Here is a 25,114-nt window from a genome sequence, read left to right on the forward strand (position 1 = left end):
ACCCCAACACAGTGCCAGCTCAGGAGACACTGAGACAGACCTGAAAACCATGGCAGCCTTTGTTCTTTGGGGAATCTTTCAGAAGAGAACTTAAAAAGACTAGATCAGGAGAAAAGAAGAAGGAAATGAAAAGGGAGAAGGATAAATGCAATTGGATAATGGGATGGTTAAGACGCCATTGGGTACCAAGGAAGGGAGGAATGAGAGTTCAGGAAAGGAGGGAGAGGGTATAGCACCCATACTTGGTCTTTCCCCTAGGTTCTTCTGATTCTGGTCTGCACTGGTCATCCCTTTGTAGACTCACAGATTGAGGTCACGCCCCAGAGCAGGCTTTCACAGGTGGGCAGCAGATGCAGTTGGTGTTTCTAGGTGGTCTTTCTCTGGTCCATTTAAGGATCTTGGTCACACCTCTAGTTGTCCTTTGTAAGGTTGGGTCACAGATGCTGAACCTGTCCAAGAGAGGTTACTCACAGGTCTGATGCTAGTCATGTCCCTGGGCCTGATGCCCAGGGTTCATTTGGGATTTGTGTCCAAGGTCCACTGCAGATTCTGGCTCTGATCAATTCTCAACCTTGCAAAAGTCTGCATGGTACTGATCCAAAGTTTAGTTCCTGATGTCTAGAGGTATTCTGTAGGCTAAGCTTCAGTGTCTAGTCCGATGAGACTGCTGGTGAAAGAAACGGCTCTCAGCTCCATGGAATAAAAGATGGGGCTTATTCTAGAGTCAATCATGAGTGGCCAAGGCCTGAGGACTGCAGATTGAGGTCTCCTCAAATACTATGTTCAAATGAGATAGCAGTTTCATGATTTTTTTTTTTTTATAGAAACAAAACATAGCGAAAAATGCACAAGTCAAGACACTTTTCAGACGTATTGGTGGGCACCCAACAGGTGGGCAGGTTATACCCAGATCGGAAGAACTCTGTTACAGGCCTTCGATGCTATCAGATAACACTCTAAGCCTTTTGATTGATACAAGACTAAAGTTTTATTAAAATATTCCAAAAGATTCTTTTATTTGTTTGTTAGAATATAAGGTTCAGTAGGTTCTATGCTATGGTCTGACACAGAGTGGGGCAAAGGATGGCTATTTAATAGGATAAAGATGGTCCAAGATAAATTGTAAATAGGCTTTGGGACTTTAAAATTCTCCTCTCTCCATGTTATTCAAGTTTTAACCCATCAGTCAGCCTTTGCAGACACAGCCTCCCCCCACCTCCAGAAATTCTCATTCACAATGCTTTCTTTGGGTTTCCAGAGTGTGTGTTTCAGGGAGGGTCTGTGGTGGCCAAGCAGCCCATTCAACAAGGTTCCTCTCAAAACTCTTTACTCCAAACTTCTCTAGTCCATCCAGAGAGGATTTCCATAAGGCTTTTCCTTCTTTCTATGTGTCTCTCTCCTCTCTCTTTTTCTACTTTTCCAATACCTGACACTGGCAGTACAATACAGTCTTTCTGAGTCACTTTGCCTTGAGCCATAGCTCCCAGCGTTTCTCTCATAGAAGAAGGGATATCACCAACTGCTTCTGATAACTCTTTCCCAACTCCCCTTGGTTTATTCGGTTGCTTTTGGAGGCTGCCTCTCCTACCAGATGTGGAGCAGGTGGCTTTCTTGCGAACAGTGGTAGCAGCAGCTAAAGCAGAGACCAAAGGCTATCTTCATCATTTCCAGATGTTCGTTGACCATCACAACAAACAGGAGAAGCCTCAGCCTAGACTGTGGGTCATTTTGCGTGGATGTGGGGGAAGAAAAAAAATGATAGGATTATCTGCTGCATATGTTAAAGGCCAGAAACTGAGGATAGGGTAAAACTTACAGAGAAGTGGCAAGGACAGGAGAAAAAGCTGGGGCGGGGGGAATAAAAAAACAACAGAGAAGTTGCTTTTGGGATGGAAGTGGAATTCCTCTTGGCCTCTTGAAGGAGCACAGAGGATCACTGCACAGTGACACCTGGTGGTCCACAGGAAGCATTTTGCAAACACACCTGCCCAGCAGTGGCATCTGCTATCATTAGAGTAATTCTCTAAGGCAATGGGTTCTCTCCATCCAGAAGTTTCTGTCTGTACAACCAGAGCTGACAAGACTTGACAGAAGGTCATGGGTACCTTGAGGTGGAATGCTAGATAGCCCTGGGACATGCCCAGTGGGCAGTGGAACCTCAGGGCAAGTAGGACCGAGACATGGCAGCAACTGCCGAGCACATGTACAAGAAATCCTTGGAGTGGGGATCAGACCCCTGATTGTATAGGATCGAATGACCTGCCCAATTCAGCCTCAGAGTGTCTTTTCCATTTTAAAGTCAGAACACAGGCCCATGCCATTCTCACAGACAACATCCATATCAGGATGTAGAGCTGCCAGTGCTCATGGAAGAGTGTCTCATCACAAACCTCAGGAGGCAGTGACAGCCAAGATTAGTGTCCATCCAGATTCCTAAAGAGAGAGCCAAAGACTATAGTGCTTATCACAAAGGAGAACAGAACTTCCGATGAGGTTAGAGCCCAGGCCAGACTTAGAATCCATCTTGTGAGTAGATCAAGGGAACAGCTCACAGAGGGGATCAGGAAGCTGTTTTCCCACAGGCTGGTCTTGCTCGGGTATGCTTCAGATACCACTGGCTTCCATGGGGGTATCCACAAAGCACTAAGTAGACTCAAATAATCGAACAGTAAGTTCAAAATTCTAAAAGCATCTCAATATTTGCCACCTGTCGACCGCTTTAAATATGGTGTTCCTGATAACTGTCACTAACATGCTATTAAATGAACCACCTAGAGAGTTCAAATACTGTTTTTCGAGCTAGCTTGGCTGTGGTCTGTGTTCTATGACGTCATGAGTGCCACTTGAGCATGGAAAGAGAGATCTTAAGGAATCACTCAGTCAGTTGCGTCTAGAGAAGAGAAGATGGCTGTGTTTGGAATCCAGCCATCAGCCACTGCTCAGAGTTCAATAGTGAAGAAACAGATGATGAAATGAGTGTACACAACATTGATTTGAAATTGGGGGAAGGGAAGAGGTAAATCCCGAGGGTTCAAGAAAAGCTACAGATGACGGGAGTCTTTCTAGTAGAGAGACGATCAGGTCAGTTTTCACTGTGTTGGGGTAGGTGATTGGGACCTGACTGAAGGCCAGGCATGGATTTACTATGCAATGATTAACTGAAAGTGGGGATTGTGCCTACCAATGGCATGTCATTGTGCAAAGTGACTTCATGGTGGTATAAGATGAAGAAACTCCTGTTTAGCAGACAGATAGGTAAGGAAGGCTCACCTAGATAGGTTCCCCTGGGCATGGCCATGGGAATGCAAGTGTTTCTGGGAGGACTCTCAGGGTTGCTGCTCCTGCTCTGCGCCCTGCCCTGGGCTCAGGGTGGAAAGGTTCTGGTGGTTCCCATGGAGGGCAGTCACTGGCTGAGCATGAGGACCATTGTGAGGGAGCTCCATGCCCGAGGCCATGAGGTTGTGGTCCTGGCTCCAGATGTGTCTGTGTACATCAAAGAAGAGGACTTCTTCACTCTGAAAACCCATACTGTTCCGTACACCAAGGAAGAATATGAATATCACTTGCTGAGCCTTTTTCAAATATTCTTTAATACTGAATATTCTCTGATGATGATCTTAAGTAATATGGAACTTTTTAAAAATGTATCAACATTCTACATGAGCTGCTGCAGGAGTCTCCTGTACAACAAGGGTTTAATCCAGCATCTGAACTCCAGTTCCTTTGATGTGCTGTTAACAGACCCTGCATTTCCCTGTGGGGCACTGCTGGCCAAGTATTTGCATGTTCCTGCTGTGTTCCTTCTGCGCTTCATTCCTTATGATGCTGACTTTGAAGCTACTCAGTGTCCAAGCCCTTCCTCCTATGTTCCAAGGTTACTCACAAGGAATCCAGACCACATGAGCTTCCTGGAGAGAGTCAAGAACATTCTCTATCCCCTGCAATTTAAGCTCATTTTCCACTTTGCTTTTATTCCCTATGAGAGCCTGGCCTCTGAGCTTTTTCAGAGAGAAGTGACCTTGCTGGAGATCCTTGGCCACGGATCCATATGGCTCTTCAGGTTTGACTTTGTGTTTGACTACCCCAGGCCCATCATGCCCAATACGGTCTTTGTCGGGGGAATTAACTGTGTCAGCAGGAGGCCGCTCTCTCAGGTCTGTATTGGGTCTTCATCTGAAGAGTGGTCCAGCAATGTTAGTTTCCATGTCTCCTTATGAATTGCTCACTTACCTGCTCACCTTCCCAGGAACTTTGGTGAATCAAACCTTTAATGCGTCCCTCCACAGTTGGCGTATCAGGATTTCAGTGTGCAGTGAGAATCCCAGGAGGTAACAATTAGGGCCTCTAACTGAACCAAGAAGCAGTGGTGGGACTCCATGGAGTGTGTCCACCAGATAGACAGTATCTCCTGGATATGAGATCTCCTGAACCTGGGCAGGACCAGAGTACTGAGCTGGCTGTCAGATGTTCTGGGGCTCATGTGTTGGCTCTAGTGTGGAGCATTCCTTAGTCTACAGTAGGCAGTGAGCCTGACGTGAGCCAGGGTGTCAACTAAAGCTGGGGGGATTTTTCTCCAAGGTTCCAAGCGGTTTGATCTGATGGTCCTTCAGTACAGGCTTGCTCCCTGGATTTCTTTTCTCCAGGTTCTATCAGCAGCTCTCCCTCCTTGCTATCTCCTCTGCTTTGCCTTGTGCCTGGTATGAGCAGGAGCACAAGCCGTGTTGTCTTTGCTCATTTTCTTCATCTTCCTGATCCAATACTATCTTGATTGTGTCACTCACAGATTCATCCTTTCTTTCTGTACTTAACTGTTATGCCGTCACTCCCTACAATTGTTTTGGTTTCGTAAATTCCCAAAGTAATGAGGTTCCCCAAAATATATATACACACAAAAAAAAACCAAATACTGCCCATTAAACAGTCTTCCAAGCTTTCTGCAAACATTCTCTTTCCTAAGTAGGGGAACACAGGCACAGCATAGATTCCTACATGTGGTCCTGATGACCTCAACAACCCTGTGTCTGTGGTCACACAACCTGGTAGAGACTAAGGATACACTGAAAGGGTTTAAGGGAGATTGGAGAAGAGAGAGTGAACCTACGCTTATTGAGAAAGTGTGGGGAGCAAGCAGAACATGAGTTTCCTAGAAAACTAAACAGAGTTGGATGTATTTGTTGTCAGCTCAGATGTGGAAATTAAGTGCAAGTCTGAGGACTGGTGTGACATGTCTTCGTGGGAGTAAAAGCTCCTGCAGGAGGAGAGTCATGGAGCTATAAGCTGACTGATCATATGTATTGCTCTCAGCCTTTCAGGAGGAGGATGAAGTAACTAGTCAATTGGTGTTATTGATGTGTATGCATAGCATAAGTAGAGGGGAAAGTGCTGTCGGTTCTCAAGGGAAATGAAGGAAATAACAAAGAGAGCTTTTGCATTTTCCTGTGTGTCTCATGTCATATCAGCTTCATCTTGCTTGCCTCATAGTCATGTGGTCCCTTCATGGTTCATGTTTGTAAATGTCCATGGACACAACCATACAGTTCATACTTTTTTATTTTGTAAATTAAAACAAATCATAAGTCTGTATAATTCTTATGAAATTTTCTTTTTGTCTGTTTTTTTTCTTGAAACTAACTTTTAGTTTAGCACCTTGAAATTTCTTTCCCTCCCATGTCTTAGCTACCTTTTTATTGCTGTGATAACATACCATGCCCAAGGAAACTTAAGACGAGAAAGCATTTAATTGGTTGAGGGTCCAAAGGATCATAGCCAGAACTGTAACAATGGGGTGCATGCCAGCAGTCAGACAGGCATGGTGCTGAAACAGTATCAGAGAGCTTACATTGATACAACCATGAAGCAGAAAACAGCTGCCCCTAGTGACACCCCTGCTCTGAAAAGGCCACACCTCCTAATCCTTTCCAAATAGTTCTAGCAACTAGGAACCAAGTATTCAAATCCATGCGCCTATGGGATTAATCTCATTCAAACCATTACTTGCTGCCATCTTCCAGTATATCTGTTATTATGTCTTGTTCTTTCTTGTTTCCCTTCCCAAAAACCCTCTTACAAGCTGCCTTCCTGCTCCAACCCGTCTTCTTTATTCCCCAAGTTAATTCATTTCCGCTGTTGTATTGCATACATGTGATTATCTACTCCATCTTCCACCTCCTTTAAGATCTTTCTCCTGTCTCATAATCCTCATTTTGGTTTTATGTGTTACATACATACATAAATACATGCATACATACACGCATATACAAACAAATACATGCACATACATATATACACTCACTCATTCTTATACATTCATACACCCTTACATGTCTCTATGCATACATACATATGAACACACATACACACACTGAGAGGGAGAGTCAAAACCTAGTTTTTACATGTCAGAAAGAGATTTATATTCTGAATTTGGCTTATTGTCCTCAGCACAATGATTCCTGATTTCATCAATTTCCTACAAATGTCATAATTTACCTTTCTGTATGTGTGAATAAAAGCCCTTTGTTGTATATGTACCACATTTTCTTTATCTGCTTAGCTCCTTATCTGTTCTGGGCATGTTGTCTGGTCTGATTCCTTTCTATAGTAGCTGCTACAACAATAGGCACGTCCCTGCAAGCATTCCTGTGATGAGATGCCTGAGAGCTCTTTGGCTGCATACTCAGAGCAATATAGGTGGATCCTATGGTAATTCTACTTCATGTTTTCTGTCTGGTCTTGTTTTTAGACATCATTTCACTATGCAGACCCATTGGCTTTGAACTCCGAGGAAGCTCTTTGCCTTGGCCTCCTGAGTGCTGCCTCTTCAGGCGTATAGCTGGCCAAGTTTTAGAGTTTTGAGGAACTATCATGCTGATTTCTGTTAACATGGTCACACATGTTTACATCCCATCAGCACCGAATAGACTTCCTCAGTCCCTGAATCCTCTCCAGCGGTTTTTGTCTTTTGTTTTCTTGATGATGGTCATTCTAACTGAGCCGAGAGGGAGGTTTTCTGCATTTCATAAGCCTGTTGATTCTTTAGATGATTTAGATTTTTCTGGTGCTTATGTTATACAGTCCCTTCTATTCCCTGGATATCATCTCCTGACATATCCAGTGTGCCATTGTCAAAGACTGTTTTCCATTTTGTTGGCTGTCTCTCTTCTGGCAGTTATTTCTATTTCTGTTCAGAGCTTCAGTTTTACAAGATCTCATCTGTCAGTTCTTGGGACTTTTTTCTTGCCATCTGGGAGCCCTATAGTAATTCCCAAGTTCCTGGTGTAACATTAAGCTGTTTGATCCATTTCAATTTATTTTTTTGTGCAGGGTGAGAGATATGGATCTAGCTTCATTTTTCTATATGAAAGTCCAATTTTCCTAGACTTACTAGTTTGTTTGTTTGTTTGTTTGTTTTTTTAAAGAAAGTCCCACTTTCTCCAATGTCCTTTGGAGGCAACTTGTTAAGCTGTAGATAGCTGTGGATGTGGTTCATGTCTTGGTCCTCTGATCTGTTACGTTAATCCATGTATCTGACTTTGTGCTGGTGCCCTGCTCTTCTTATGGCCATGGTCGTTTAGTATGATTCAAAACCAGGTGTGGTGATACCTCTAGCATTATTCCTTCTGCTCAGGATGGCTCTGGCTCTTCAGGACCTCTAGAGGGACTTTCTCAGACCCACCAGCTATATACATAATGGCATGGAGTCTTTTAATATTTGAATGCTTAGGCCTTTTAGCTAGGGCAGTGTTCAGGCCAGCTATCTAACATGAATGTGACTCTCTAACCTATGGCTCATCATGTGGCTAGCTCTGTACCTCTCTGCTCAGCTCCACTGCATCTACTCCTCTCCATGTTTGCTGGTGAATCCCCACTTCCCAGCTCTTTTCCCAGAGTCCCTGTCTCTTCCTGGAAGTTCTGCCTTCCACGTCCTGCTCAGCTATTGTCCCTCAGCTCTTTATGACATCCAATAGGTGAGTGATGCAGGAGGAAAGTTTACAGAATATGAGGCCAGTGATGGGCCATAGAAACAACGATACCAAGATCTGGCCAATACTCAGCTCTCTGCTGGTACAGCAATCAACAATTGAATATACAGAGACAACCTTCACACAATGTATGAAAGATTACGCCCCCCCTCCCCCAACAAGGATCCTTTGTGCTTCCATAAAAGTTTTTTTTTCTATTATTGTAAAGAAAAACAAAGACAATATAACTTTATGGGAGTTGTATTGAATTTGGCTCTTGCTGAAAAAAAACAATTTAACAATATTAGCTTCTTTAATTTATGAGCATGAGAGATCTTCCCATTTCCTAGTGTCTTCTTCAGTTTCTCTTCCAGTACTTTAAGATGCTCTCTGTAGGGGTCCTTCGCTTGCATTAACTTTGCTGAGATACTTTTTGAGGCAATTGTTAATGGGATTGTTTCCTTGATTCCTTTCTCAGAATATTTGATTTGCCACTGATATATACAAAGGAAGCTAATTTCATATGCTAGTTTATATCCTACCGTTTTTGATGAAAGTATTTATCATATTTAACAGTTTTTCAGCCGGAGCCTTTGTCCTGTCTCATATACAGAACAATATCATCTGCAAATAACAATACTTTGACTTCTTCCTTTCCTATCACGTCTACTTTATTTCTTTCTCTTGTCTTGATGCTCTAGCCAGACTTCGAATATTATATTGAATAGGAATGAGAAGAGAAGGTGCTTTTGTTTCTTGCAGATTTTGGTCTAATGTGAACTCTAGTGTCGTGACACCCAGCCTTTATTATGTTGATATGAGCTCCTTCTGTCCCAAGTTTCTTTGGGGCCTTTGTTGTGAGAGGATGCTACAGCCCGCCCCCGCAGACCTTTCCAGCATCTGTTGAGGTGTCCACGTGATTTAGTTATTTTTTTGTCCGTGAGTCCACTTATATGGTGTATTGTATTCATTTTATTGATTGCCCCAGGACAAACCAAATTTGCACACTGGACCGAAGCTAGCTTGATGAAAGTAGATGATCCTTTTGATTATATTCTTGACCTCACTTGCAAGTATTTTATAGATAACATTTAGATCTGTGTTGACTGGGGAGCCTGGCTTTTAATCTCCTTTTTGTTCCTGCTGTTATGCCTTCCTCTGGTTTTGTATCAGAGTAATACTGATTTTCTGAAAAGACTTTGATAATGTCGCTTTCCTTTGTTTTAGGGAATAGTTTGAGAAGCGTGTTGTTCATTTTTCTTTGAAAGGCAGGTAGAATTCAGCTGAGTCCTGGTTGGTTTTTTGTTGGGAGGGATTTTACTCCTGCTTCAATCTTGTTGCTAATTGTAGATCTGATTAAGTTCTTTCTGACATTTTGGGTTACTCTTGATGGGTTTGTCTCCCTCTGGAGATTCTTCTACTTCTTTTAGATTTCCTAACTTAGTAGAGTAAAAGATTCTGAGTTAAATCTGATACTTTTCTGAATTTGTTACTAGTGGTCATGGCTTTCCTTTTCTCTCTAATTTTATTAATTTAGGTCTTTTTTTCCCCTTTGGTTAGTTTGACTCAAGATTCCTTATTATATTTATTTTTTCAAAGGATGAAGTTTTTGTTTCATTGGAAGTAATCTTTTAAAAATTATATTTCATTTCTCTCTGCTCTGACTTAATTCCTTCTTCCTTTGTACTAATTTGAGATTTGCTTGTTTGCATTCTCAAGGACACAAAGTCTACCTGTTACATACTTGGGAGCTCTTAATTTTTTTTAAGGTAGCTATAAACTTGTAGGTATAATCATGCCTTTTAGGGTGCTTTCCGGGTATTCCATGGGTTTTGGCACAATGTATCTCCTTTTCCATTACATTTTAGGAATTTTAAATTTTCTTTATTTGTTTTGCCCAGGTACTTAGCCATCATTCAGTGGTGTGTTGTTCAGTCTCAATGATTCTTCCTGTCTCTTGCTCTTGGTTACTAGTTTTACCCACTGTGGTTGGACAGAATACTAGAAATCACTTCAGGTTGTCTACATGAATTAGGACTTCCTTGGTGTCCTATTCCATGATTTGATTTAGAGAAAGTTCCAGGGATGGCTGAGAATATTGTGTATTCTGCAGTGTTTGGATGCAATGTTTTGCAAATCTCTCTTTCATCTATTTGACCTATGACACCATTGAGGTGATATCTTTCTGCATGTTTTGGTTTTTGTTTTTTGTTTTTTTTCCTGGCTAGGATGACCTGTGTATTGGAGAGAGAAGTAACCCATTTTTATCTTGGGATTAATCTCTATCTTTACATCTTAGATTGTTTGTCCTATGAAATGAACTCTTATGGTCTCTAGGGAGCAGTGGCACATGACAGGGTTTTGTTAGTAGAGAGGTGATAAGAAAAAATGTTCCTTGGTATCAAGGCAAAACGTTAGGACAATAATAAAAGCCAGGCATGGGTTTATTCAGTAATGATTAACTTAAGGAGGGTATTGTGCCACCCAGTGACTTCACTTATGGACTTGGGACTAAGAAGATATCAATAAGTTAATGGCATAGACATGTATGCAGCTTAGATTGTTGCAGACTTCTCCTGTGTTAGCCATGGGAATTCAAATGTTCCTACAAAAACTCTCAGGACTGCTGTTCCTGCTGTGTGCCCTACCCTGGACTGAAGGTGAGAAGGTGCTGGTGTTTCCCATGGAGGGCAGCCACTGGCTGAGCATGAGGGATGTTGTGAGAGAGCTCCACACCCGAGGTCACCAGACTGTGGTCCTGGCTCCAGAGGTGTCCGTGAACATCAAAGAAGAGAACTTCTTCACCCTTAAAACCTACAGCGTTCCATACACCAAGGAAGAGTACAGGCACCAATTCCTGGGCCACCTTCAAAAAGTTTTTGAAACTGAATTTTCTCTGAAGTTTGTTTTACAGAACATGGCAAGTGTAAATAACGTATCAACATTCTATGTGAGATCTTGCATGGGTCTGCTGCACAACGTGGCTCTGATCCAGCTCCTGAATTCCAGTTCCTTCGATGTGGTGTTGACAGACCCCTTTTTCCCCTGTGGGGCAGTGCTGGCTATGCACCTGCGTGTTCCTGCTGTGTTTTTCCTGCAATCCATGCTCTGTGAACTAGAATTTGAGGCAACATACAGTCCAAACCCTTCTTCTTATGTTCCTAGGTTACTAACCACGAATTCTGATCACATGAGCTTCCTAGAAAGAGTGAAGAACATGGTTTACCCTTTGCCATGGATGTATTTTTGCCATGTTAATTATGGTCCTTTGGAGAGACTTGCCTCTGAGGTTTTGCAGAGGGAGGTGTCCTTGGTGGAGGTTCTCAGACATGCATCTGTGTGGCTACTGAGAAAGGACTTTGTGTTCCACTACCCCAGGCCCTTCATGCCCAACATGGTATTCATTGGGGGCATAAACTGTGCCAACAGGAAGCCACTCACTCAGGTCTGTATTCAGTCTTTATTCAAATGAGTTTCCAGCAAGATTGTGTTAAAAACCACAAGCAAACAAAAGCAAATTGCTCAGTTACCTACTCACTTTTCTAGGGATTTCTTTTACTTTTCTTCTTCTTCTTCTTCTTCTTCTTCTTCTTCTTCTTCTTCTTCTTCTTCTTCTTCTTCTTCTTCTTCTTCTTCTTCTTCTTCTTCTTCTTTTTCTTCTTCTTCTTCTACTCCTCCTCCTCCTCCTCCTCCTCCTCCTCCTCCTCCTCCTTCTTCTAATTGTCTGCAGTGAGTTAAATTCTTACAGCATTCAGAGTTGCTACTTCAGGTTGTTAGTGGTCACTGAGGGCTGGGAGGCAGTACTCAGGGTCTCTAATAGGACTGAGGAGAGTTGGATGGTGGAACTCCACTGAATCTGCCCACTAGCAGACTGTATCTTCCTGGAGATGAGATTTCCTTAATCAGAGGAGGACCAGAGAGACCCACCACAAGGGGTGTTCTTCTCACACAGAAAAGCTAACAAGTGGCAGTTGTTGACATGATAGTCTTCAATGGTGCTCTGTAGGAAGGGGTGGTATGTGCTCACAAGAGACCTAGTCACTCAGTCAATGTGGAAGCAATCTCAAGGTTTTTCCTTTTAATAGCCTGCCTACCTTGGGGCAAGCCACATTTCAAGTACTCCATGGGTGTGTGATGGTTGCATGGTCACTGTTTGTGAATGTTCTGGGGCACACTCAAATTGCACACATTCATGTTTTATGTATCAAAACTTATGTCTGATTCTGTCTAGTTCCCAAGTAAATGTCTAGTGCTGGTATTTGCTTAAGTTCCATTTGCATTTCAATGGTTTTACCTTGGACATGTACTCGGCAGTTAGATTGGTGGACCAAGGTTGATAGTATTTTGATCTTATAGCTTTTATCTTATTACTAAATGCCATGTATTCAGATTAGTGACTTCCTCAATCTGGGAGTTCATGTCCAGGTAATAAATGAAGACACATTCTCAAAGTTTTATTCTGGTTTTTATGTATAGCATGGTTGGCAAGGTGCCTCCCTGACTGGCTTCTGGCTGAGGGTTCCACAGATCCTGTGTGCTCCTTCAACACATTGCTCAGTCCCTGTTCTTTCTGTATATTGTTACTCACTGGTACACTTTGGCCTTAGGATCTGATATTTATGACTTCTTAATGGCAGTGGGAAGGTTTATGAGGTCTTACTTAAAAACTTTGTCCCATTGCCAAAATCTATCATAGTTGTGGGACCTAGTTAGGGCCAAATACTAGCCTAGTATGTCTCTGACCAACATGGAACCATAAGGGGCCTTCGGCCATCAGAGGCACACATTTTGATCCTCCAACACAATGAGATACTAAGTATGAGTTTATCAACTGCTTCATCCATGTCCTTATTTTTATGACCATTATGGAGGGAGGGAAGCTAGAACTTAGGAGTTTTTCTGTGGGTATCCATAGAAGAGATATGCTAGATTTTCCTTGCATATAGATGTCAGAGACTGATGACCCATAACCATATAGAAGTGCCAGAGACACAAAGACAATCCAGAAAAAAAGGACCAAAGCAATGGCTTGTGAAGACAGACAGAATCTTTTTTTCCCTGGAGTTTTCTTGATCCCAGGGATATATAAGACCCTAAGCACTGGACATCAGCGGCACAGTGGAAGCACCATGCATAGGTTCATATGCCTAGTGGTTGAGTTCCTCCTGGATGCAGATCTCTATCTAGGTCCTGCCTGAGCACACAGGACAGAATGACAAGCACGAAGTCAATTAGAAAACTGTAAACAACTGCTTAGCACACCTGAGACAAATCTCCTGAGGCAAGAACGGAATGCCTCTCATGTACAAGGTCCCTGTGCTGGCTGGTTCCATGTGTACAGGCCTCAGAATTCAGCAGAACTGAATGTCATAGTGAGCCAGACCCCAGAACATTGTCTTTCTGCTTCCAGTCCCATAGGGAGCAGCTCATTGGAGCAGGATGCTGCCTCATACCTTGTATTCATGGATAGGCTGGTCTTGCTCAAGTGTGATCCACATAGCATCTGCTTTATTTATTTATTGTGAGGAGCTGAGCGGATTCTCAGTTGACTATTCTGTGGAATCCCATCCCCAAGTCATGAATTCAGGATCTTTACAGCATTGTCTTATTAGACAGCCACCCATCGCTTCAGATACAGTGTCCCTGATCAAAGAGTTACATTGTCAGACATGCACCAACCTAGAGAGCAAGCACCTCCTAAGTTTGCCTTACCAGTGATCTCTGTTTTATAACTCACCAAGTACTTCTTGAGTGTGCCATGTTTAATGGAACGCTTGCCCAGGCATCAGGCACTGTTCAATGGCATCCTGCTGACATATGATGGACAAAAAATGAAATGCCAGGATTGTGCAGATTGCCATTTTTGTGATCATTGGAGGAGAAGGTTACTCTGTGTGGTTCATGAGAGGGCAACAGCAAGTGACAGGAGTCCTTCTAGTGGACAATTGATGAGGTCTATTTTCTCTGAATAGAGCCAGAAGGTTAGGACATTACTGAAGGCCAGGCATGGATTAATTAGGCAATGATTTAATTGAAGGTGAGTTTTGAACCTACCAGTGACATGTCAGGATGCAAAGTCACTTGATGCTGATATAAGATAGAGAAACTCTGTTGGAGACAGAGACAGAGACAGGCAAGGAAAATCCTCTGCTCGTTGCTTGTCTAGACATGGCCATTGGAATCCATGTGTTTCCAGGGCTCTTGGGGATGCTGCTCCTGCTCTGTGCCCTGCCCTGGGCTCAAGGTGGAAAGGTTCTAGTGGTTCCCATGGAGGGCAGTCACTGGCTGAGCATGAGGACCATTGCGAGGGAGCTCCATGCCCGAGGCCATGAGGTTGTGGTCCTGGCTACAGATGTGTCTGTGTACATCAAAGAAGAAGACTTCTTCACTCTGAAAACCCATGCTGTTCCATACACCAAGGAAGAATATGAATATCACTTCCTGAGCCTTTTTCAAATATTCTTTAATACTGAATATTCTCTGATGATGATCTTAAGCAATATTGCTTAAGTGAGCAAGATGAAGGAACTTTTTACCCCGTAGTCCTTAACAATGCCCTCTGGGAAGGGCTGAGCATGTGCTTACGTGGTGCCTGAGAACAGAAATGGAAGTAGTCTAGCGTGTGGTTTTGTTTACATCTCGCCTCAGTTTTTACTAGCCACTGTTCAGTCATGGTAATGCTCCAGATTTATGTCATTGCTGTGTGATCAGTGTTTCTAAATGACCTGTGGATGTATCCAAACTGTCACATTGTTATGTTTTTGCATGTCTAATGTATTCCTGAGATTCTTTAGTTCCCAAGGAGGTATCTTTTACACTCTGTTTCTCCTCGTATTTTCACCAATATTTGCAGAGCTTTGATTAGCATTTTTAAACAGTTGTTGCCCTGTAGTTATGGAAGCTAGATTTCTACGTGGAGGCAATTATGTTGTAGTGATATACTTTGCTCTTAGCACTAAGTGACACCTTTTATATCTCACCCATTGGATTGCAATCTCACCAACTTAGGCTATTTTCATATTACTCTGACCTTTACTTCTAATTAAATATTTTAAGAATTTTGGTTAAATGTTTAGGCAGTATTTAAAAACTCAACTCCTATTGATTCCCCTTGGTGTAAGAATTCTGTCTGTTCAGATAGGTTGGATTTGATTTTATTTCTCCTACTTAGTATAAATGCATTCCTTTTACATGATTGTTTTTCTTTAAAATTTCCATCTTTGGTCTGACATCTGTAATTTGGTGGCAATCTCTGTCTCTCGATGGAGATGCAGTGGCCCACCGTGTCTCTCTCCCAACTCTTCCTTGGTTTACTAACAAGATCTTTTGTGATGATATTGGACCAGCCATGTGAACTAGTCCCTCAACTTCAAGATCCTCAAGGACAGCTATAATCTCTCTGCCAAGTGACGCAACACTGCCTCAGTTTCTAAGAATTAGGATATGGGCTTCAATCTGATGCCGTCACTTTGCCTTCAGCAGACAGTCCATCCATTTGAATGAGGCCTGGATCCCATTCAAAGCTGGGAGGTCTTCTTGCTAAGGCACTGAGAACATTAGTGAGGTCTCTTCCTTCAGACTCTCCCAGGGCAACCATAGACTGGACCATGAACTTTGCTGACAACATGGACTTTGGCTGATGTGTGTATTATGACCCTATCACTCAAGTGAGAGCCCGTCTTTTGTCGAGTGGTTTGGATCTGTGTCCCCTAGATACCACAGTGCCTTGGGTGCACTTTTAAACTCCTTTCGATATTTCCAGCACCTGTGATACTTCTGAAACCAAGTTGAGGTTGAGTATAGGCCTAACATGGGGCTAAGCCAACCCTGGAGTCTTGAGGTATTCACTTATATTTTGGCCTCAGGCTTTCAGATAGAAAATAGTCTTGGAGCCGGGCGGTGGTGGCGCACACCTTTAATCACTTGGGAGGCAGAGGCAGGCTGATCTCTGAGTTTAAGGCCAGCCTGGTCTACAGAGTGAGTTCCAGGACAGCCAGGGCTATACAGAGAAACCCTGTCTTGAAAAACCAAATATATATATTCCCTCAACTTCTTGACATTTTCTTTAATATCAACAATTTAATAATGACATTGATATTCTTTCATTGGAGATATTAAATGTGGACTAATTAACATTGCTGAGGTTTTAATGACTTGTTAAAGGAACAATAGGAATCCAATTATACCCATTCTATTAGGTTAGTTGTGTTTTGTTTAAGACCTGCTTCCTCCATTCTCTTCCTTTTATGGGCATGACATGGACAGGAGTGGCCACAGCCCAGCCCCAGATAATTCTGCATAGATAGCCATAGAAGGGAAACGGTGGAATTTGACATGAGGTAAAACATGGAGAGACGTGGTAGGTGTAGGAACCAGATGCAGGAAAAGAAAGCCCTGAACTAATTTTGGAGAAGAACTTGCATAGGAATTATCTGGACTCCTACCTTCCATGAAAGGTGGTATGTAAAGGCTTCTCATACAGTGTGGTAGCGGCACACGGGAGCCATTTTCCCAGACACATTTGCCCAGCTGCTGAGCCTGCTGCCACTTACATGCTAAGGACGTGGCCTTGCTGCAGAGAGAAATCTCAACTTGGACAACCATGGGCAGACTGACACATGCGCAGTGTGGTGGAATGCAGGGCCCTCCAGTGGAGCTCACGTGGGGGAGAGTGGAGACGCAGGGCATGCACAGGAAGGTGGTGACAGTGACTGCTTAGCGCTTGGTGGGAGCTATTCCTCGAGATGGGGCAGAGTCCTGGGCATGTGCCCAGTCTCCACAGCTACAGTCTTGCCCTCAGCTGCATCTCAAGTTTGCTTTGCCAAATTGACACTTGAGCACAACGTCCCACAAGATCATGGTCCATGATATTCCAGAGAATACAGCCTTGTAAGAATTTTGTGCTGTCGAAACTGTAAAATGGAGCCTGACCAGAATCCATAGGAGAAGGAGGCAGTGAAGACCCAGATTAGTGCACACCCAGGTCCTTTAAAGGAGTGCAGAAGCCTGCAGCCCTCAGCATCTAGAACAGAAAGTTGGCGTCACCCAGACATTTGCAATACTTTGTCCCTGAACATTACAGTTATATCACAGTACAGGAAATGCACCCATCTGGAGATCCATCAACCTCTTTGTTTCTCAAAGCTGACTTAGTAGTATTCTGTGACGTACTGAAGCAACTTGCAGTGAGAAGAATCCTGGACGTGTTTCTGAGTATATCATGTCTAGCAGAGGGTGCAGTAGGCACCAACTGTTTTGGTTACTTTTCTATTGTGAAAAGACATCATGACCAGGGCAACTTATTTTTAAAAGCACTTAATTGGGGGAGGGGGGATTGTTAACAGTTCGGAGTGTGAGAACATGCATCATGGCAGGCAGGCGGGCATTGGGGAAGTAGCTGAGGCTGTATGTCTTATCCAAAAGTTGGAGGCAGAGAGGAGAGAGGAGGTGAAGGAAGAGGAAGAGAGAGAAGTGGAGAGAGAGAGAGAGACAGAGAGAGAGAGAGAGACAGACAGACAGACAGACAGACAGACAGACAGACAGACACTGAGAGACTAGGTTTGGCATGGGCTTTTGAAACCTCAAATCCCACTTCCAGTGACACATCCTCCAACAAGGTCACACCTCCTAATCCCTCCCAAAACAGTTCCACAAGCTAGGGACCAAACAGTCAAATATATGAGCCTAAGAAGGCCACTCTCATGCTAACCACCCCCACCAACCATCTGGCTCTTCTCAGAGCTTAATGGCTGACAAAGAAAGAAGTGACAAAATCAAGTGAGTGCAGAAGAACCTTGTTTGGGATATAGGAGGAGAAAGGAGGTGAACTCTGATGTCCATTAGAGAACAGTCACAAGTCACTCGAGTTTGACTAGCAGAGATGATAAGAGTGGTTTCTCAGTGTGCAGAGGCGGAAGGGCAAGATGGTAGATGCTGCTGAGCCTGGTCTTACTCTGTGAAGATTAACCAAAGGAGGGTACTGTGCCGCACCATGACATGCTGAATGTTAGGGAGCATGGGGATAAGATGATGATTAAACTAGTGTGGAGGTCTGAGCCTGGTAAGGTAGGTGTGCTCCTATGGCCTTCTGGAAGGATAGTTCCAGAACACAGGATGCCCATGTAGGGCGTGTGGGGCTAGTGGCTTTCATAGATGGGAAAGAGCACACACATCTTCAAAACATTTTAAAACAAAAGTGGAATCAAGACTGCTGTTACATCTGGTGAAATGGCTCAGCCAGCAGAGGTGCTGTTTCTAAAGGTTTAAAGAGTATTTCTAAGTCCAGTCTTGGCTGCAGGCTTCTTCTAGCTACTTTTATGTCTCTGGCTGAGCAGAGCTGACGGTACCCAGTAGACCTAGATTGCAGCATCTGGCTCATGCGTTCTTTAGGGTTCTGAGCACAGGACAGACCTCACAGGGAGAGGAGCCATTAACATCACTGTACTGTTCTCTTCCGTAGGCATCTTCCAAGATCGTATGTACACAGGAGGCGCAGTCTGAGCCTGGCCAGGAGAGTGGGGTCCCTTCTCAAGGAAGTGGCCTCCTCTTTCACTGGATGTGGTTTGGGGAGTGTTTTTTCTACTGCTGAGAGCAATAGCTGAAGCAGCAACCACAGATTTCAGGGTCTGACCTCCCAGCAGACCTACTCCCTCCATTCTCTTCCTTTTATGGGCATGGCATGGACAGGAGTGGCCACTCCCCAGCCTCAGATATCTCTGCATAGATAGCCATAGACGGGAAATAGTGGAGTTTGATATGAGGTAAAGCATTCGGAGAGGTGGCAGGTGTAGGAAGCAGATGCAGGAAAAGAAAGCAGGGAACTAATTTTGGAGGAGAAATTGCACAGCATTTATCTGGACACCTACCTACCATGAAAGGTGAAATGCAAAGTGTGTGTGTGTGTGTGTGTGTGTGTGTGTGTGTGTGTGTTATTGCATGTATTTCGGTCTTTAAGCACAATGAACAGTATCCAAAGCCATTTTTATATCCCAGTTAGTGAATGCTCCACCAAGGTTTAAGAATTCCTTGTGTTGTGATTCATCCCATCTGTTCTGCTTCTTTCAGATCTTACTCAGTCCTTACCAATAACCATGGAGGAGCAGTATTTGGTGCTGAACTCCCCAAGGCCACATGCCATAGAAGCCCTTCATATCAGACATAAACTGTGCTAATATAATTGCCTTGTTCAGACGTATAGCATTTCTAGCCCCACAATATTCTTGTTTCCCATTTCATTTAAAAATGCTTAGAGTGAATGCTGCCTCTTGTCAGGCTTTAATCAGTGCACCCTCTGTGAAAGTGGAGAGGTCTGCATAGCCTTAGTGAGACAGTCCTTCCTATTAACAACAGCTGCCATACTGTAGAACCAAGTTGCAGCTAAGGCCATTCCTGACATCCCACCAGTCATCCTTGAAATCTTAGAATATGTGCTTAAATATTTTGTCCTTGACCTTTAGAGAAAGTGTGGTCCTGGTAACACAGCTGTGTGGCTTCCAAACCATGCAGAGATTAAATGTGAATTTAAGTCATCTTAATTAAGTATGTCATGACTTGATATAAGAGTGATTAAAAAACTAAGAATTCCAATTTTGTCAGGCTGCACTACTTTTAAAAAGGCAAGATTTAATTTTTAGCCAAGATTGATGGTCAGCTATTAAGACATTGGCAGCATCCATGCACACCTAAATTATTTCAAAGTTACTTCAGAATGTTCTGAAAGCACTCAAAGTATCCAGGACCAGTTACACTTGCAGCCCAGAGCAAAGCAGGGGGCACAATGTTGCACTAAACATCATTTCCTAGTTCCAGGAAATAGTACTGTTTGCCTAGGCATTAATCGTAATACCCAAAGCACCATGTGCCTATTGACATTTTAAAATAAAATGGGAAAGAAGAATATTGTGAAGGCCAGTCTTTGCCAAGTGCATCTTCATGCTTCTCATCCTGCTACAGGCTCCATCTACGGCACCTGGTCAGCAGAACGAACAGTATTCTTTTGACCTAGTTTATATGTAGAGACATTGCTCAGACTTGGTGTCTGGTTCTTACATGCGTTAGATGGGTGAGCCCGAGTTAGGCCCTGACATTGAGGGGAGCAACCAATGTTGCCTTAGTTCAATTTTCACCAGCACAGGTACATAGGAGCTACATCGTGAGTCTGGGAAGGAGTGGCCTCTTCTACTAGAGGTAGTGTTGGGCGTGTCCCCATTCAGGCTGACCACAGCAGCTAAAAGCAGCAAGCCCAGATTCAGGTTCTGAGCTCTCTGCCACCTGCTCCCTCCGTTCTCTTCCTTTTATGGGCATGGCATGGACTGGAGACGCTACAGCCTATACTTGGGTAATTCTACATAGACAGACACAGAAGGCAAATGACAGGATTTGCCCTGAGGTAAAACGTGCAGAGTAGAAGCAGGTGAAGGACAAAAGGGCAAGAAAGTTGCCTTTGGAAGAGAAATTGCATGCCCTTGCCCTTCACCAAAGGGTGAAATGTAGAGGCGGATTGTACAGAGCAGCAGTGGCACATGCCGAGTCTGTTACCAGTCTGGATCCTCAGACAGTGGCTTCTCTTCAGGGGAAAGCCTCAGCCTGGCCAGCATGGCAGAATGACACCGATATGGAGAGACAGAACGTAGGACACCCCAGGGGCTTGCCCAGTAGAGAGTGGAGCCCCAGAGCTCATAAAGGAATGAGGTGGCAGCAGCTGCTCATCACACGTCGGAGGAATTCTCTGAGGCAGGGCCAGATTCATGGTCATGTACATAGGGCCCAATACTGGAGTCCTGCCCCCGACCTGGCCCTCAAATTCACATCTTCTTGAATTTCAGCCCAGTGCCCCCAGAAGATTGTATCCATGCTTTTTGGAGAATTCCATCTTTATCAGGATTCTGGTCTGGCATGGATTGTAGGAGACCTGACCACAGACCTCAGAATGCAGTGAAGGCCCACCTTAGTGTTCACCTAGGCCCCTTAACTGAGTGCAGGACCCTGCAGCCCTCAATATTCAGGAGAACGGAACTTGAGACTGAGCCACGTGCTTGAGCGATTCCCCCACCACCACCTAAGAAGATTAGCTGATGGGAGAAAGGGATGTTTTCAGAACTCACTCTGTATCAGTGACTGGTGCTGGTGCTTTACAAAGCTTCAACTTGACTCCATGGAGTAGTGACGAGATTCTCAAGAGATCTTACAGCAGAAGCAGATCCTTGGATCTTGACTTTGAGATCTTTGTCGCCTTGCCATCTTTGGCAACTCCTTCACACCCTGTTCCCTAATCCCTCACTTACTGACACTGCAAAGATGAGTCATGGAAAGGGGATTTCCTCTTTGGTTTGGTCAAGCTTGCTTCACCCTATTTGCTGTGATTCATTGATTGTTATGTGGGAATTTGAGGAAAGACTTTAATGAGCTACCATATAAGGCCTTATCCAGCAGAGAGGTTGTGTGGGAGACCAGGCTCAGAGCTCAGAGCTCAATGGCAGTCTAGGTGGGAAAGAAATGGTGTGTCCAGAGCCTTATTTGGAATTGTAGGAGAACTAGACGTGAACTAGTATGCCCTAGGAAAAGAGAAGCCTGCTACAGGAGTTTTTATTAGGCAAGAAAAGGAAAGCTTATGTTTCTGTGAGTGGAGGCAGGCAAAAGGGTAGGGCATTAGTGAAAGGTTGCGGGGGGGGGGGTTATTTTGTAATAATTAACTTAAAGGCACTGTGCTATCCAGTGACGCTCAGAGTGGGAGGTGGCATGGTGATAAGAAAATGAATATACTTACATAGGCACAGTGTATGGAAGGGCCACTGCTGTGGACCACTGGGGAGATGGACACAGGACTGCATGTACCCCTTCGAGGACTCTCAGGACTGCTGCTCCTGCTCTGTGCCCTGCCCTGGGCTGAAGGTGAGAAGGTGCTGGTGTTACCCATGGAGGGGAGCCACTGGCTGAGCCTGAGGGATGTTGTGAGGGAGCTCCACACCAGAGGTCACCAGACTGTAGTCCTGGCTCCAGAGGTGACCATGCACATCAAAGGAGATGACTTCTTCACCCTCAAAACCTATGCGTTTCCATATACCAAGGAAAAATATCAGCAAGAAATACTAAGCAACTCTAAGAAGGGCTTTGAAACACAACATTTTGTAAAAGCCTTTTTTGAAAATATAGCATCTATAAAACAATTTTTAGAGCTCTACTCAAATTCATGTACAGCTCTATTGCACAATGAGACCCTGATCCAGCAACTGAATTCCAGTTCCTTCGATGTGGTCTTAACAGACCCCATTTTCCCCTGTGGAGCAGTACTGGCCAAGTACCTACAGATTCCTGCTGTGTTTTTTCTGCGTTCTCTTCCCTGTGGCATAGACTATGAGGCCACACAGTGTCCAAATCCTTCCTCTTATATTCCGAACCTACTCACAATGCTTTCTGACCACATGACCTTCCTGCAAAGGGTCAAGAACATGCTGTACCCTCTGACCTTGAAGTACATTTGCCAATTATCAATCATTCCCTATGAAAGCCTCGCCTCTGAGCTTTTGCAGAAAGAAGTGTCATTAGTGGAGGTTCTCAGCCATGCATCGGTATGGCTGTTCCGAGGGGACTTTGTGTTCGACTACCCCAGGCCCATCATGCCTAACATGGTCTTCATTGGGGGCATAAACTGTGTTGTCAAGAAGCCGCTCTCTCAGGTCTGTATTCTGCTTTTATCTCAAAAATATTTTTTTGCTTTCAAATTTTTATTTATCTAACTCATCTTTCAAAAAGCATCTTTTCTTTCCTGAGAGGCTTTAGTTAAATTAACCTATTAAGGTGTTCACCATGCCAAACTTTGAGACTAAGGCTAAGGTGGGGGGCAGCTAGTTCTGAGGTGCTGGAGTAGGACTCAACTGGGACTGCCCATGTATCCAGACATGGTTTTTCTATTGGTTGAGTATCCTGATTCTGCTCAGGAACTGAGAAATTGAGCTGTGGCCTGACCTTCCAGAGGGTATATTGCTTTCAGATTTTTTTCTGAAGGTTAAAGGAATCAGCAAATTGTAGTTGTTGATATGGCAGTTTTTAATATTGCTCTCAGGGATGAAATGGGTGTGTGTTCACAGAACACTTGAGCACTCAACAGATCTGGAAGCAAGCTAATCAGTAGTTTACAGGATCAACTGGAGCAGCCATATATCAAATGCTCAATAGACTGTGTGTAACTGAGCAGCTACTGTATGACAGGTCTTCCATGATATAACAGAATTGTCTATTTCAAATTTTGTATGTAGAAAACTAAAAGAAAAATAGACTAGAGAAGTCTACCATAACAAAACTTACTTTATCATAGGGTGGAGGCAGAAAGTAAGTTGTACATTTTACTCCTGAGGGCACTGGCTACCTCCCAGTCTAGTCAGATTGTCAGGCAGTCATTGAACCTATACTGAAACAGTTTAATGGAGAACTAAGGAAGTTAAATGAGTCTGTATTTAATGAGGAAACCTGTAAGCTGGGTTTAGGGATACACAGGTCAGTAATCCTAGAACTTTGAAAGATGAGGCAAGATTAGGAGTCCACGTCCACCAAGGCTACATAATAAAGCTGGAGCTAAGATAAATAATGAGAACCTGAGAGGGGAAGAGGGAAGGAAGGGGAAGAGGGGAGGGAGACAGAAGAGAGGGCAGGAAAAGAAGAGATGAGGAAGATAAGGGCAAGTAGGGGAGAGAGGAGAGAACTGATGAGAATGTGGAATTTGAAATTCTAGGATTGGAAGCTGATACAGATGAATGACTTCCTACAATGGAGAGGGAGGAAGTCTGTGACATGAAATGAAAGGGAAAGTGGTTACTTGGAAACAGTTTCTTCCGAATGCTTTCAGCCATGTCGACTACGCTACAGCTACATGTGAACCTCACGCACATGTGACTGGCTTTTTAAATTCTTGATCTTGTTTTAGGTGGAACAGGGCCTCCTAGACTTCTAGAGCTTACAGTGTGTTGCTCCTTCCTTGCCTGGAACATTCTGGAAAATGTTCCTACTGATACCATGAGGGAATCCCCTACAGTGTATTTGAATGCTTTTTTAAAAATTAGGTGATGTGTACATGTACGCCAAGGTGCTTGTGTGGAAGTCAAGAATTTCAACTTCTGGCTGCTGGTTCACTCCTTTTACCCTAGGTTCCAGAGATCAAAGTTAAATTGTCAGGCCTGTGCTGGAATATGCTCTTACATACAGGTCCACTGGTGGATTTTCAAGAGGCACAGGAAATACCTTTTGACCACTATGACAAATCTTCCCTAAAAGGTGACCTATAGGCATGTCTTCACAAGTGTTTTGAGACAGAGCCATTTTTGAAGAAAGTTTCAAGCTTAACAGTTCATTTTTAAAAAATGCTTTTTTTTATAGTTGGGCCTGGAATCCCTGCCCTTAGGAAGCAGAGTAACTTCCTATGAGCTCAAGGACAACCTGGCCTACATAATGAGTTCCAGTCCAGCCAGGAACTTTACAATTATAGCAGCACTAATCCAAGACAGAAGAATACTGATCCTTGTGTTTGCTCTCAACTGTTAAAACAAACCAGAGCTGAAGATCCATGGCCTCTGAGTAACCTTGCTATGCCAGGTTCTTTGCTTACCATGGAGGCTCTGCTGACTCTCTTTTACCCACTGTGAAGTTTCATGTCCCACCCAGGGTGGTGATTTCCACATTTAACCATCACAGAACTGTGTGTGTTCATTATCTCCAAATCCTTGATACTGTCTACCAGTTCAGATACAAACCCATATATATATGACTCTTTCCTTTCTTATATATGTGCATATGTGTCTGTATGGTGTGTGGGTGTGTGTGCGTGCGCATGTGCACAAGTGCATGCATGGAGTTCCAAGGCTGATGTCAGGAATCATCCTCAATTACACTTTATCCAGGGTCTCTCTCTCAAAAAAAAAAAAAAAATCCAGAGCTTAGCCAATATGGCTTATCTTGTCAGCCAGCATGCTCTGGAGACCTCCTGCCTCTGCCTTCTGAGGGTTATCTCACACACCAGACCTTTTATTTGGTTTCTGGGGATTCCTTGTAAGCACTGAAACCCCTAGGCCATTTCTCCAGTCCTCAGTGACTATCTTCATTAGCTCCCTAGGCTGGAGAAAACTCTTTTGTTGTTTCAAAGTCTGGTATTTGGTCTGATTTGGGAA

At 43.7% G+C, this 25,114-nt stretch overlaps 2 protein-coding genes and 1 pseudogene across 4 annotated transcripts in view; all 3 read left to right on the plus strand.

Moving 5' to 3' along the window:
* Positions 1-25,114, plus strand: part of LOC116088731 (UDP-glucuronosyltransferase 1-1) — a 175,614-nt gene that overhangs the window by 136,386 nt on the left and 14,114 nt on the right. Inside the window, exon 1 of one of the 3 annotated variants that reach the window (XM_031368333.1) lies at positions 21,755-22,633. The exons of the other annotated variants lie outside the window; for them this stretch is intronic. Within the exon in view, the coding sequence (XP_031224193.1) occupies positions 21,770-22,633 (864 nt within the window). The 5' untranslated portion in view covers positions 21,755-21,769. Of the gene's footprint in view, positions 1-21,754; positions 22,634-25,114 lie in introns of those variants that run through there. 3 annotated transcript variants of the gene reach the window in all.
* On the plus strand, positions 3,264-4,217 carry LOC116088926 (annotated as a pseudogene).
* Positions 10,111-11,549, plus strand: LOC116088733 (UDP-glucuronosyltransferase 1-3-like). The gene has a single exon (XM_031368338.1). The coding sequence runs from the start codon at positions 10,507-10,509 to the stop codon at positions 11,428-11,430; it is 924 nt and encodes a 307-aa protein (XP_031224198.1). The 5' UTR covers positions 10,111-10,506; the 3' UTR covers positions 11,431-11,549.

This window comes from Mastomys coucha, unplaced genomic scaffold (genome assembly GCF_008632895.1).
Source record: "Mastomys coucha isolate ucsf_1 unplaced genomic scaffold, UCSF_Mcou_1 pScaffold14, whole genome shotgun sequence".
NCBI lineage: Eukaryota > Metazoa > Chordata > Mammalia > Rodentia > Muridae > Mastomys > Mastomys coucha.

What these genes read in the sequence shown, in the direction of transcription:
- LOC116088733 (XM_031368338.1), top strand. Translation starts at nt 10,507, where the DNA reads ATGCAGCTTAGATTGTTGCAGACTTCTCCTGTGTTAGCCATGGGAATT.